At 39.3% G+C, this 11869-nt stretch overlaps 1 protein-coding gene across 23 annotated transcripts in view; it reads right to left on the bottom strand.

Moving 5' to 3' along the window:
• LOC122568291 (neurobeachin) overlaps nucleotides 1–11869 on the bottom strand; it is a 417885-nt gene that overhangs the window by 6070 nt on the left and 399946 nt on the right. For 16 of the 23 annotated variants that reach the window (XM_043727883.1, XM_043727878.1, XM_043727870.1 and 13 more), the window contains 13 exons: nucleotides 10175–10290; nucleotides 5775–5887; nucleotides 5561–5701; nucleotides 4074–4193; nucleotides 3806–3958; nucleotides 3646–3718; nucleotides 2539–2723; nucleotides 1448–1667; nucleotides 1287–1367; nucleotides 1044–1211; nucleotides 673–936; nucleotides 349–545; nucleotides 52–203 (listed from right to left, as the gene is read on the bottom strand). In XM_043727883.1, coding sequence (XP_043583818.1) covers nucleotides 52–203; nucleotides 349–545; nucleotides 673–936; nucleotides 1044–1211; nucleotides 1287–1367; nucleotides 1448–1667; nucleotides 2539–2723; nucleotides 3646–3718; nucleotides 3806–3958; nucleotides 4074–4193; nucleotides 5561–5701; nucleotides 5775–5887; nucleotides 10175–10290 — 1983 coding nt within the window. The remainder of the gene's footprint in view (nucleotides 1–51; nucleotides 204–348; nucleotides 546–672; nucleotides 937–1043; nucleotides 1212–1286; nucleotides 1368–1447; nucleotides 1668–2538; nucleotides 2724–3645; nucleotides 3719–3805; nucleotides 3959–4073; nucleotides 4194–5560; nucleotides 5702–5774; nucleotides 5888–10174; nucleotides 10291–11869) is intronic. The other 7 variants (XM_043727875.1, XM_043727877.1, XM_043727889.1 and 4 more) reach the window with 1 other exon arrangement.

Below are 11869 nucleotides of genomic sequence, written 5' to 3'. Positions count from 1 at the left end.
GATGAAAAAATGTTGAATTATATGAATGATACGAAATTTAGCTATACTTACTTTTGGTCATGCGAAAGTGCCAGAGAACGTACGCTACTTTCACAAGCTGGGAATGCATAGAGAAGAGCTAGATTGAACGTCCTCCACACCTCTACGATTCCTTTATCACCACCTGTCATTAAGTACTCGCCATCTCTACTGAGGAGTAGACACTGGAAGAATGAAAATTGTAACGCAATAATTAATTTCTTATCGAGCCTAAAAAAATACCGGTACTTGTCTCAGCAGCAGCATAATTCTATAACGATAAAAGAAGGAATGAAATACTATCGCGTTGTTGAGACTAATATGAATTACCTGAAGATTATCATTATGAGACTCGTGACGAAGCCGTTTTCCGTTTATAGTGAAAGCTGCTATATGCCCACGTTCGTAATTTACGACGATGACACCCTCTCGCGACATTGAAATATTTTCAGGCGAAGAAAATCCATTTGGTGCTTCCAATGATCTTAGAAGATCACCGAAAGTTGTGTGCACAAGAACTGGTCCGTCTGCAAATAGTACGCAGTTCATTAAATTCTGTTCTCATCATTGAGACTGTTTTATAAGCTTATGTCTTGATTAATACACCAAAATTCAACCTACAATGAAAACTTCAAACATTGGTTAATTACGTACAATAAGATCCAGAAACGACCAAGCCCAGTTCAGCGGAAATGACAACAGCAGTCACTGGTTGCTCGTGTCCCGTAAGGGTTGCTCTAGGTGCTGGTGCTTCACCCTCACCTACAATCGTCTGTGTTCTGGCATTCCAATGCCACAACAAGACCGTGCAATCGGCACTTCCAGATGCTATGTAGCAATCAGAAGTGATATTGCACTCACTACGTGACAAACATGTAACAACTCCATAGTGGCCGAACACTATTTGTACGATTTTTGCTGAAAATAGGAATAATTATGTTAGAGAAGATCTCCTGCTTCCTTTTCTCCAAACTGAGGCATTTGTTCGTATTTCAACGCAAATACATATCCACAAGCCTTATTACCAGTTTCAGTAGAAAACACGCGGAAGCTATTATCCCAGAAACCACACGCAACCAAGAATCTACTATCCACTGTAGTGACGAAGCAGTTACTCCTTATCTTCAACTTCTGACTGAAATTGTCACCCAAGTGACGACGTAACGTGGGATTCGGACTATTCGCTGCTTGAGCTACGAAATTTATTGTAGGAATTTTTCTATTACTCTTTCCACGGAATATTTCTTACTATTCTTCGTTATACTTACACAGAACAGGATCCATAGACAATGGTTGATTAGCAGCTTGTGCTTGTGGAGTATCTGCGTAACTTGGCGATTGCACAGATGCTATAAATTATTTTGCATGTTAATAAATTTTTAAGGATTTTTAAGGATGATAAAATGACAAATAAAATTCAAATAAATACCCGTGTAGTTGGTGTTCCATCTGTTGACAGCAAATTGCTGACCAGTAGTGACTGTGACGACGGATGGTAAAGGTAATTGAGGATACGTGTTAGCCGAAATATGACAGATCGGCGAGTTCGATGGGAATTTGATGGTCATACACACGTCGTCTGGGATACTCGAAAACATCATCGGCGACTGCAACACGGTTGGCAACGTCTTGTCAAACATCGCGGTACTCTTCTCGTTCGGGACGATTGAACAGAAAGAAAAGCGTGCATTGTACGCTTCTGTAGGTAGATATATATATAGTGACTCGTCGTTGTATGATTCGAGGGTGGCTTGGTTAGAGATGTAGAAGATGCAATTTAGTATTCTGTTAAGTATGTCAGAGGTTGCGTTTTTCTAAGTTTTATTATACGTTCGGTGCGGCTTTGAAATAATATAAATCTAGTGTAATTTTTAGCTACGAAATTTCCTTAATATTGATCATACGAAATAAATTATAAGGCTTCTTTAAAATGGTAAGTTAATTTCTAATATTGAAAAGATCATATCTTTGGAAATATTCAGATCATAAAAATTGTTCCTTTTCGTTCAAGATTCGTTAATTGATCATTTGTTTTAGCAGGACGCATGAGGTTAGTCATGATATGATGAAAAGTAGCGTATTTAAATCACATTGAAGCACAAATGAAAATTACATTAAAATTTTAGACAGTTCGTTGTATAATAATTTCGTTTTAGAACATAGGTACTTCGAAGGGAAAGAGTATGCTTTGACGCTAAGGACACTATCTAACAAAAACCACGAAGGTACCGCATGATAAAATTTAAATGATAGATCTAAACCATCAAACTCTAAACTAACTCAATAAATTTATGAATTCTTCTAGAGATTAGTACTACTGTTCTAAAACTAACAGAATACTTTTAAGACTTCACATCCTTATTAGATTTGTTAGTCTAGTTCACAGAGATCCTTTGCTCCTTTTTCTAGACAGATTACCTACGATACATTGCACACTCTTCTTATTGCATAGTTCTACGGTGCTAAACAATGATTTGACTATCGAGAAGCATGACGTATTATGAAATGAATATTGTTTACCAAATGCATCGCCGAGCTTCTCGGAGGATGCGGTTCCATTAAAAGTTGCGAAGGTGTTTGACCGAAGTTTCGAATTTGATTTTCTATGGCTTCTCTCATAACTGGATCGGTTATCGTATCTAGATCCACGCTACCTTCGTACGTTAAATAGTAGAAAACGTTCGTTGCTCGAACTGCTTCCGGACCTAAAAGAAAATTCGCGGAAAACATTTTTAAGGAAGGCAAATTTTAGTTTCCAATAAAACATTTATATTTCTAACACGAATTAACTCATACAAATTTCCATTTAAATACAAGTTAATCAGCCGCCTATAATTGTTGTCGTCACAGTTTTCACAGAGCAAATATTTGTTTATTCTGAAGGAAAGTTGAGACCATATTATCTCCTCGTGATTCAGCACTAAATAAATCTGATGACCGCATGAAAATACATCTTTCGTGTTCCCAAGCCATTAAATTTAATTTTACTACCAAAAAAAACTATATATCCTCGCATTGCATATCTTTCAAGCCGCTGCCGATTGCTCGTGGCCGGTATATCCGGTTGCCTGTACTCTCGTGCAACCAACCGTAAACGTGTTGCGTATTAGGGGTGGCGCGCATTGTCGCGGCCGGCACACGTGCCTAATTGGTTGGGACAAGACCGGGAGGAAGCTAACTAAAAACTAATTCCTTCCATACGCGCGGCGAGCGCCGGCAACCGCTGCCTCCTTGGCGTCAACATCTTCGGGGAAGCGCCGGATATAGAGGCGCCACCGGCAATTACCACCGGTGGAAATCTAATTTGACTCGACCACGCGTGTCCCAACACCCGGTCTAACCTACTACTCGCACCATTGTACGGATATCGCGTTGATTCCTTCGAAAAATTTACGGAAAAATTAATGAGATTTTGTAAGACTTTCTATGGATTCGAATTGTCTTTCTTCTTTTTTAATAATTTTGGTTTTATAGCTCTTTTCTGATTTGAAGTATTTGTATTTACAACAAAGTAGACATTGAGGATTATTTTTTGTAAAATTTTATGTTTCGTTGGCTATATTTTCTTTTACATAATTCTTTTAAGAAGGGCAATCAGATTAACGTTGTAATATCGATTGGTCTCACCTTTCTGCTTGTAGCCAAATATTAAATCAATCCACTGGTGTAATTGACAGGACACGAATTCTGACTCTAGAGCCTGTAGCAATTAAAGTAATAAAATATAGTTCGCCCGATATATTTTAAAATATATGCATTTGAATTGAATAGAATTTCTTGAACGTACCATTCGATTGATTCGTATAAATTCTTCCGGGGACGATGCCCACGGAGGTAATTCAACGTCGCCAACTACACTACCATCTTCTTGCCTACCTAAGCGATAGCGATTGCTATTCACCAACATTTCCGGTAGGAAGAAGAACTCCGGAATTAATTCCTGTTAACGAATAATTTATTATAAAAGACAACAGACGATAAAAGTGCATTAATTTACTCCTTTTTGTAAAGGTGTAACTAATGAGCGACTTTAAAGAATGAAACATGGAACAAACCTTGACATCCGAAGTGTCCCGTTGGCAATTCTTCCAAGATAGAGCGATCGAGGAGAACAGCCGATTCGGATGATCGAATTTGCCGCCTTGTAGAGCCAAGAACATCGTTGTCATGGGCTCCTGAAATACCAAGTTTTATCGTGATAAATAATTTGACATCGAAATTCTTCGTACGTCCAGAATTGAAATTCTTTTGGCATTCAATTATTGATTAAAATCGCATGATTTTTTCTTCCTTCTGATACTGTGCGTTTTGATCATTTTATCGTAACAACGCCGCTCTTTAAAATTCTCCATCGTCTAATGAGTAAGCATCGAATTCTCTAAAAGTTTTAGAGCCACGCATTCTCCCGCGACCACTAGCAAAAAGTCCTTAAACCATCATGCAGGAAGACCACTGAAACGCTACTTTGTTATATGGTTTCACGCTTAAAGTCCTATCCGTCGTTCATTTCACTGACAGGCTGATGAATGTTAACAGAGGACCCCCTGTGATCGGCGAGAGTTTCACGCGTAGGCGTCGAAGATACAGCCGTGATTTACCGCCCTGTCGACGAACAAGATTTTCGACAAGATGTGCCTGGAACGTTTACAATGATCCAAGAAACGAGCAGTTTGAGACTGGAACTATCTCACCGCACCACAGGTCGATCGCGACCAGGGCGTCGAGGGTGCTCGTGGAAACGGGCCCAAAGAGACAAGAAGCGGTGCAGTTATAAAGCAATAAATTGTTTACGATGCAGTATATCCTTACAAGGAACACCAGGGCGTCTCGCCAGTGAAACAACAGTAAAACCACTTATTGACGATTTGTATGTAAATGCGTGGAAATTATGCTTGCTCGTTCGAGCTTCGCCATTTACATGAGATTCAATCGCTATCGAACGTGTCGCGCACGTGTATGCGCAATAACTATCATTGAACGTGCAATGGATTATACTAGAAGCAGCGATAAACCGAGTCATGAACGTAAATGCTATTTTTTTCTTGTCTTCATTTTCTTACCACTTACTCGGCACGCTAATAATAATAAAATTAATGTATCTAATAGATGAGGTAATAAAAATTATAGCGATAAGCGGTGAGAGGTGTACTTTTACGCGTATCCTTGGAATGGAAGAAGAGGGAGAATCTGAAGAAATGCAGCAGAGAAGAAATGTACATATTTAACGGGAAGGCGAGCTTCGTTGCCTCTAGGGCGTTTCGACGCCTCCAAATTAGTGTGTGGATACGTACTACTGAATGCAACAAAATTTATGGCTCGAGGTGGACAGGTTTCTAAAATAGTCAGCTGGAAAATCGACGATTTCGTCCAGATATTCCGCGTTGTTTTAGAAGCGTTCGTTGATAAATTGGGAATACATCGCGCAAGATTGAACTCTATTTACAAAATATCGAATTAAGGGAGCATTTTATTTGGACGAGCGGTAAACTTATGATAAATAGAATTTTCTTAGTCGTATTAAAAATAGGTATTAAACACTTACCACACGTATCATCCAGTTCAAAACAAAAGCAGCTGTGGAGTAATGTGTGCCATAGTGAAACGGCGGTATACTGTCATGCTCCCAACTTTGAAAGCGTTCCTCGAAGTAAGCTCTTCTACTTGGGTTTAACGCTCCGATTGGCTGAACAGATATAGAAAAATTTAAGCATCACACGAAGTATCATTTATGTGCGTAATATATATGTGTTTTATACCTTTGATAGATCACGATAGTTGCTAGGCAGACTGAGATCGAGTTCTTTTGTCTCGTAATTAGTCAACACCCAAGGGAACACAGGATACTGGTTCAGATCGTTGTAAGTTCGACCTAAAATATAACTTACACTTAATCAATCGCCATAAAATTTCACACGTGATTCGTTTATTTCTATAAAAATTATTAGATATATATTTCTGTTCACTCGTTTAATTAGATGGCTTAACATTTAAAATATTGAACCGTCATTTTTCTTCCTTTCGCCTATCACAATATCTGATGGAAAGCTATACAAAACTCGAAGGACGAAGAAATGACTTAAATATCATTTACGATGTATCTATGTATGGGACTCGTCCCATATACCACAAATTCTCGTTTAAACGAGGCCAAAAATAAATAAGCTATCATTGGTGTATTCCTTTTAATGCGTATAATCACCAGCCTAATTTTTTGTTGCACTCAGCCGCGGTCACTCTTCTTTCTTGCGCCACCCTCGCACTAGAACGAACTACAAAAAGAGGAAGAGAGAGAGAATGGATGCATACTCGCAGGCCCTCTAATTCTATTTTTACGAAATGCATGCCACAGTTCCGTAGGGTGCGAGGTACTCCGTTTAGTAAGCGCATAACTCAGAGCGTGACGGCTAATCGTTCCTGAAATTGTCACTTCTGGAGGTCTCACTCTTCCACCCCCGGAATCCCATTCCAAGATGCATTAGTGACGGCAGTGCGGCTGCAAGAGAACCTGACTTCGTCTAATCTCCTCCCCTGTTGCTAATTAAAACCCGTCAGCAAGTTTGTCAGGCGAAGCCTATCCTCCCACCCTCTTAGACCTTCGCGTCGGATCGTTTACGCGAGCGTTTAATTCGTACTTCTTATTTCGTTCTGCTTGATCTACCGATCCGTCGACAGCTCTTGAGCAGAGTTCTTCAACGGACAGCGAGACATTCTTTTCATTATTTTCCTTTGTTTCTCGACTTTTCTTCATTTGATGTATGTATGTTTATGTCGAAGTGAAATCATAGTCAGATAGATAACAATATGGTGTTAATGACGGAATGAAAATACAGGGGATAATTTATAGGGGTACGAAGACGAAGATTACAAACTTTCGCGAATCTTCAACATGCCGATTCGGGTTCCAGATAAATCTAATTCTAACGTTATTCGCGAATTTTTCTCCCTTTCTCATTTTTCTAATCGAAGAATACTATATTTTTTCAATGGACATCGACCAAAGGAAACCTAATTCCAATTTATTAAAGGAAAAGTTACTATCTCCTATCACACATACAGATACAGGAATAATCACGAAGTCTCTGAAGAATCCGCTGATTCGTCTCTAAGAACTCCACGAAGTACTCAATTCGGCTTGGAACAAAAGCAACAGGAGAGAAGCGAAAAGAGAGGAAAGGAAAGACTCGGCGGCAAGAGTCGGCAAGTGTGTGCACAAGACCCGGCCACAATGCATCGTAAATCGTGACGCTGCACGACCGCCGGTCGGACGTAAATAATAGTAAGGCCGCGTTATGCATCAAAGTGATTATTAATGGTAGCGTCGCGGTGAGTGAGCGCTCTCAGAACGTTTCCCGACACTGGAATGCCCGCGACACGCGCGTCCCCTCTCGCCTTCGCCTCCCTTTGCCCTTTACTTTTTACCTAACTCCACCTCTGCCACCCTCGTCCCTCGCAGAACAACGTTATAATAAGTGCTAGCCGCGACGAGAGGCTCGTTTTTAACTCACCACTTGCCGAGATTTAAAGGGACACAGGTCTACGTAGAAAAATTGGCAGGAAGTCCTGCGAAATGGTTTCAACTCGACGACTGTTCGCCTCGTTACGCTGCTTGTCTCTCATTTGCTTGAAGGATATTTTTTGAGAAACTATTTAAAGCGATTGTTAATTAAATATTGATGTTTTCTTTTTTTTCAAGCAGGAAAGTTGATGTTGGTCTTTAACGTTGTGACTATCGGATAGCGTTTTGGTTTCGATCAAATGAAATTAAATAAATTATCGATTAAATATCCTCGCGTATCTGCTTTTCTAAGTCCGATAACATACTGTTATTAAGAACACGTAATTACTTGTAGTCCGATTACAATGACCATAAGACTAGATATATTGAGATCATTCAAAGAGAAGTTTTTCACTTAAGAACGGCTCGTCGATTAAAACGAGATAGGCATCGCGATCTAGAGTGGTACGAACGGAAAGTACAATTCACAGGAAACCTGAAACCCAGCATAAGCATTCCACCGTGAACACTCCTTACTTAAGTACTTCCAATGCAAAATTTGAACGATACAATCTGTAAGTACCTATTGTTCGACCGCAAATACTACAAGTACAGAACCAAGCAAAGTGACAAGTATGATATAGTCTATACTAGAAATTCCGTTTTATTTTGTTCAGACTGTATTATTTATCTAAATGTTTGTATATATCTTAGCATATGTAACCATATATATTTCTCCTTGCTGTATACCCGTATTTAAAAATCTTCACGATAGTTGCAGCAGAAACTACATCCACGTTATCCAACGCTCTTATTAACTCTCCCTTTCCAGACACAGATATACGCGTACGATTAAAAAGAAGTTCAAAACATTTTCAAGCAAACAATTAATTAAAGAGATTCTCCCCGGCGAACATCAACAGGAAGAACGCCGATGGACCGGTGGCGGTGTAGCCGGCGGTGTGTACACCCACGCGAACCAGCTTGCATCGGGACATGCAGCCTATCATATTTACATCGGCCCTACTATCATTAATTTTTAATAAACCGATGTGAACAAAAGCAAATAAAAAACAGGAATGGATCGTATGCGGGAGCCTGGCCGCAGGACCGGTTCGTTTTCGCAACGTGTTCTCCCGCCGGGCTTTGCCCAATTGCATTGCGCTCGCGATCGCGCGCGCCCTCCGCCTCCTCCTCCTCCTCCTCCTCTTCACCCCTCTTTACCCTGTTGGACTATTTATTCGCGCAATTAATATATAACGCTCGTAAATACACGGTCACCCTCCGGCGTCTAGCGGCGTTTCTCTTCGATGTACAAATAATTACGCGTCCACGATGATCCTCGTCATTAGACGGCTGATTCCAGCGCGCGTGCGCGTGGGCAGCCGTAAAATCTACGTTTACATAATTCGCGATTGCATGTGTTATCACTTTCTTTACGATCAGTTTTCACACAGGTAGATAAGACTGGGACTCGAGTTGTGTATAATCAAAATTTTATGGATCGAAGTTTTTGCAAATTTAGAAATATAGGGATTTGGAAATCCATCGATAGTATTTGATATACCAGTACTTCTTTTATAGCGGATATAGTTATGGAAATTTGGAAATAGAAGAATTTGGAAATCTATAGGTAATAGATCATTATGCTATTATGGGTTTGGAAGAAATGTTCTGCCATCGACACTTTCCAAACGCTCGAATCCTTTGAACCCTATCTTCCGCTTTATGATCGCTAAAAATAGAAAAAGATCCTAATTTCTAATTATAAACACCTTTCCTCCTGCGAACACATTATCCTCTGATGATTTCACTATCGAACGTCGCGTTATTAAGCTTTTCTATCACTTCATCAGACACCACGTTACGTTTCTCGTGACAAGTACGCTGCGGATGTTTGCCACTCGTCGAGACGGCTGATCAATGTGATTCAGTAAAAAAGGTAAAGGGACCAACGTCTCGAGTTTCGTGATTTAGATTACGACGCGAGCGCACAAAAGGGGCAGCCGATATTAAACCGACGGAGAAACAAAGGCACGGCTTCCACTCTGCGTAGGGAAGCGGAGAACACCGGTCCCTCGGGAGAGGATTACCAGGGCCCACGAGCCGGGGATTACTCGTATGGGGTGGTTAACGGAACACGGAGCTGATTGAGAACATCCCTAATACACCGCGACAGATTCCATCCGGCCGTGTGCAGCCATAGACTCTCCATCTCTTTCCATCTCATACTCCGCTATGATTTCTCTCGTTCCATCTTATCTGAACCGTGGCGACGTGATCGAACAACTATCGACCATCCGCAGACGTCGCATTTTCTTTCCGCAACCCGTAAGCCGATATGATTTTTTAGCCGTTGAACAACTCCCCTTTTATCACGGTTATTGTATTGGTTTTTGCGTGGTGAAGTGCTTAGAGGGTTTCGTTGATACCGTTTTTTGATGTACATTTAATATCAAATGAGATATCACGTGTCTGGATGGCTACTTTTGGGTTTTGCTTTCTTTTTCTTTTTTTCTATGATTGGATTCCATATCTCATTTTATGAAGATTTTTGCGATTATAATCGATTTCCATACTTGCGAAACTAATCAGTGTAACCTTATAATATTTGAGCGAACAGAGGTTGAAAAATGAAGTTTCGTATAAATTTCTACTTACCAGCAATGGTATTCAAAAACATGAGATACTCGAAGTTAGATATTTCTCTTCGCTGCCACTTTTGCGTCATATTAGAGCTTCTCATTAGTTGTCGAGGTGACATCATCGACGCTCTCCTGCAAAAATAGGACAAATTCTAAATATTCCTGTTAGAGAACTCATCGATCAAAATGTCGAACGTGATACGTTTGTAAGATTAATACCATTAATAATAAGTTCATATTGAGAGGAGGTATTATCGATGACATAGATTATTATTATCCTAGAATTGATTATCCTTTATCCATCGTTGCAAATGATGTCAAAACCGGTGTAACAACTTATTCACGATTGTAGCGTTTGATACACACTACATACGATAGATGAATTAATACCTGTCTAACTAAATTTACACTATCATTGATCCATCGAAACTGCAACTGTACGATTGCTATCGGTTAATACGACTTTATGAAAAGTTATCTACGTGGACTTATACATAGGTATGTCGTTATGCGAGATTGACTTAATGATAAATTTATTTGAAATCAGTACTGTGAAATTGATAATGAATTCTCCTGGATAGGTTACTGCCATGATAGATATAATTCTTTCATATTGTTTACGTAATAAATTAATGGCCCACCGTGTATATACGCATGTGGACAAGAATTAGTTTCATCTAAGTTTGGTTTTTTAAATATCAATATTTCTAACAATTTTGCTTCTATTGTAGCACCAGGACAGCATTCGTATTTTCTCAGTTTGAACGAATTTATCTTTTAATTCTCTTACTTTTCTGTCTTTTACTTTATTTCCCTACCTCTTACAATCTCCAGCAATTCAAACAGCAAAAGAACGAAGCAATTGAATAATGAAACCTTCCAACTCAGACTGAGCTGTCGATTAATTCAGACGAGGCTCTATCCAAGAACATAGATCGATATGTCTGTATAAAGGAAACCTTATACTTATGTATCTACCCTAATCTGATTTTTATTTTCATCCATATCATTATTTATTATTCATTGTTTATAGATGGTTATAAATCGTCATTAACGAGAAAGCGTCTAATGCGAAAAATAGCATAGAGTAGCGAAGAATAGCAAAATAGGCGTAGAGGTAAATTGAAGATCATTGAACATAATTGTGCGAGGAAAGAGTTTCACAAGGTAATTATCCGCAAAAACAGTCGGTCTCGTTTCCTGAAGATACAGTTTGCTGTTGTATATTAATGCTATAAAATTCAGCAAGTGCGTTTTACGAACGCGAGTATCACTGATTTAGGATTTATACGAGAGACTTTAATAGACGGTACGCGGTACGACATTAAAGGAGAGAAGCATCCGACTGCAGCCGGATGTATAAATTCTGGCGTTGCGTACATTAATAACAAATCTTGCGGAACTATGAAAATTTTCCATCCAATGTGAAGTAATAAAGACGAGTCGCTTCAGGAAACATCAGAGACGTAAGGCTATGATTATTTCACAAAGAGAAATAAAACGATCGTATTTTCGAACTAAAGTCTGATGAGTCACATAGGTTCAATTTTGAAAAATTGCAATTTCGGAAGATCGAAATTCCTGAGCTAAATTTAAATATATTTAATTTGCACAGAGTAGAATTGTCTCGGCTGGAACTGACTTGTCTCTATTAGCTTTCAATCCTATAGTTTTAGAATCTTTTTAGAATCAGAATTGAGAAACGCAGATA

The sequence above is a fragment of the Bombus pyrosoma genome, linkage group LG6 (genome assembly GCF_014825855.1).
Source record: "Bombus pyrosoma isolate SC7728 linkage group LG6, ASM1482585v1, whole genome shotgun sequence".
Classification (NCBI taxonomy): Eukaryota; Metazoa; Arthropoda; class Insecta; order Hymenoptera; family Apidae; genus Bombus; species Bombus pyrosoma.
The sequence above is the reverse complement of the archived record's forward strand: the minus strand, read 5'-3'. Positions and strand labels throughout refer to the sequence as shown.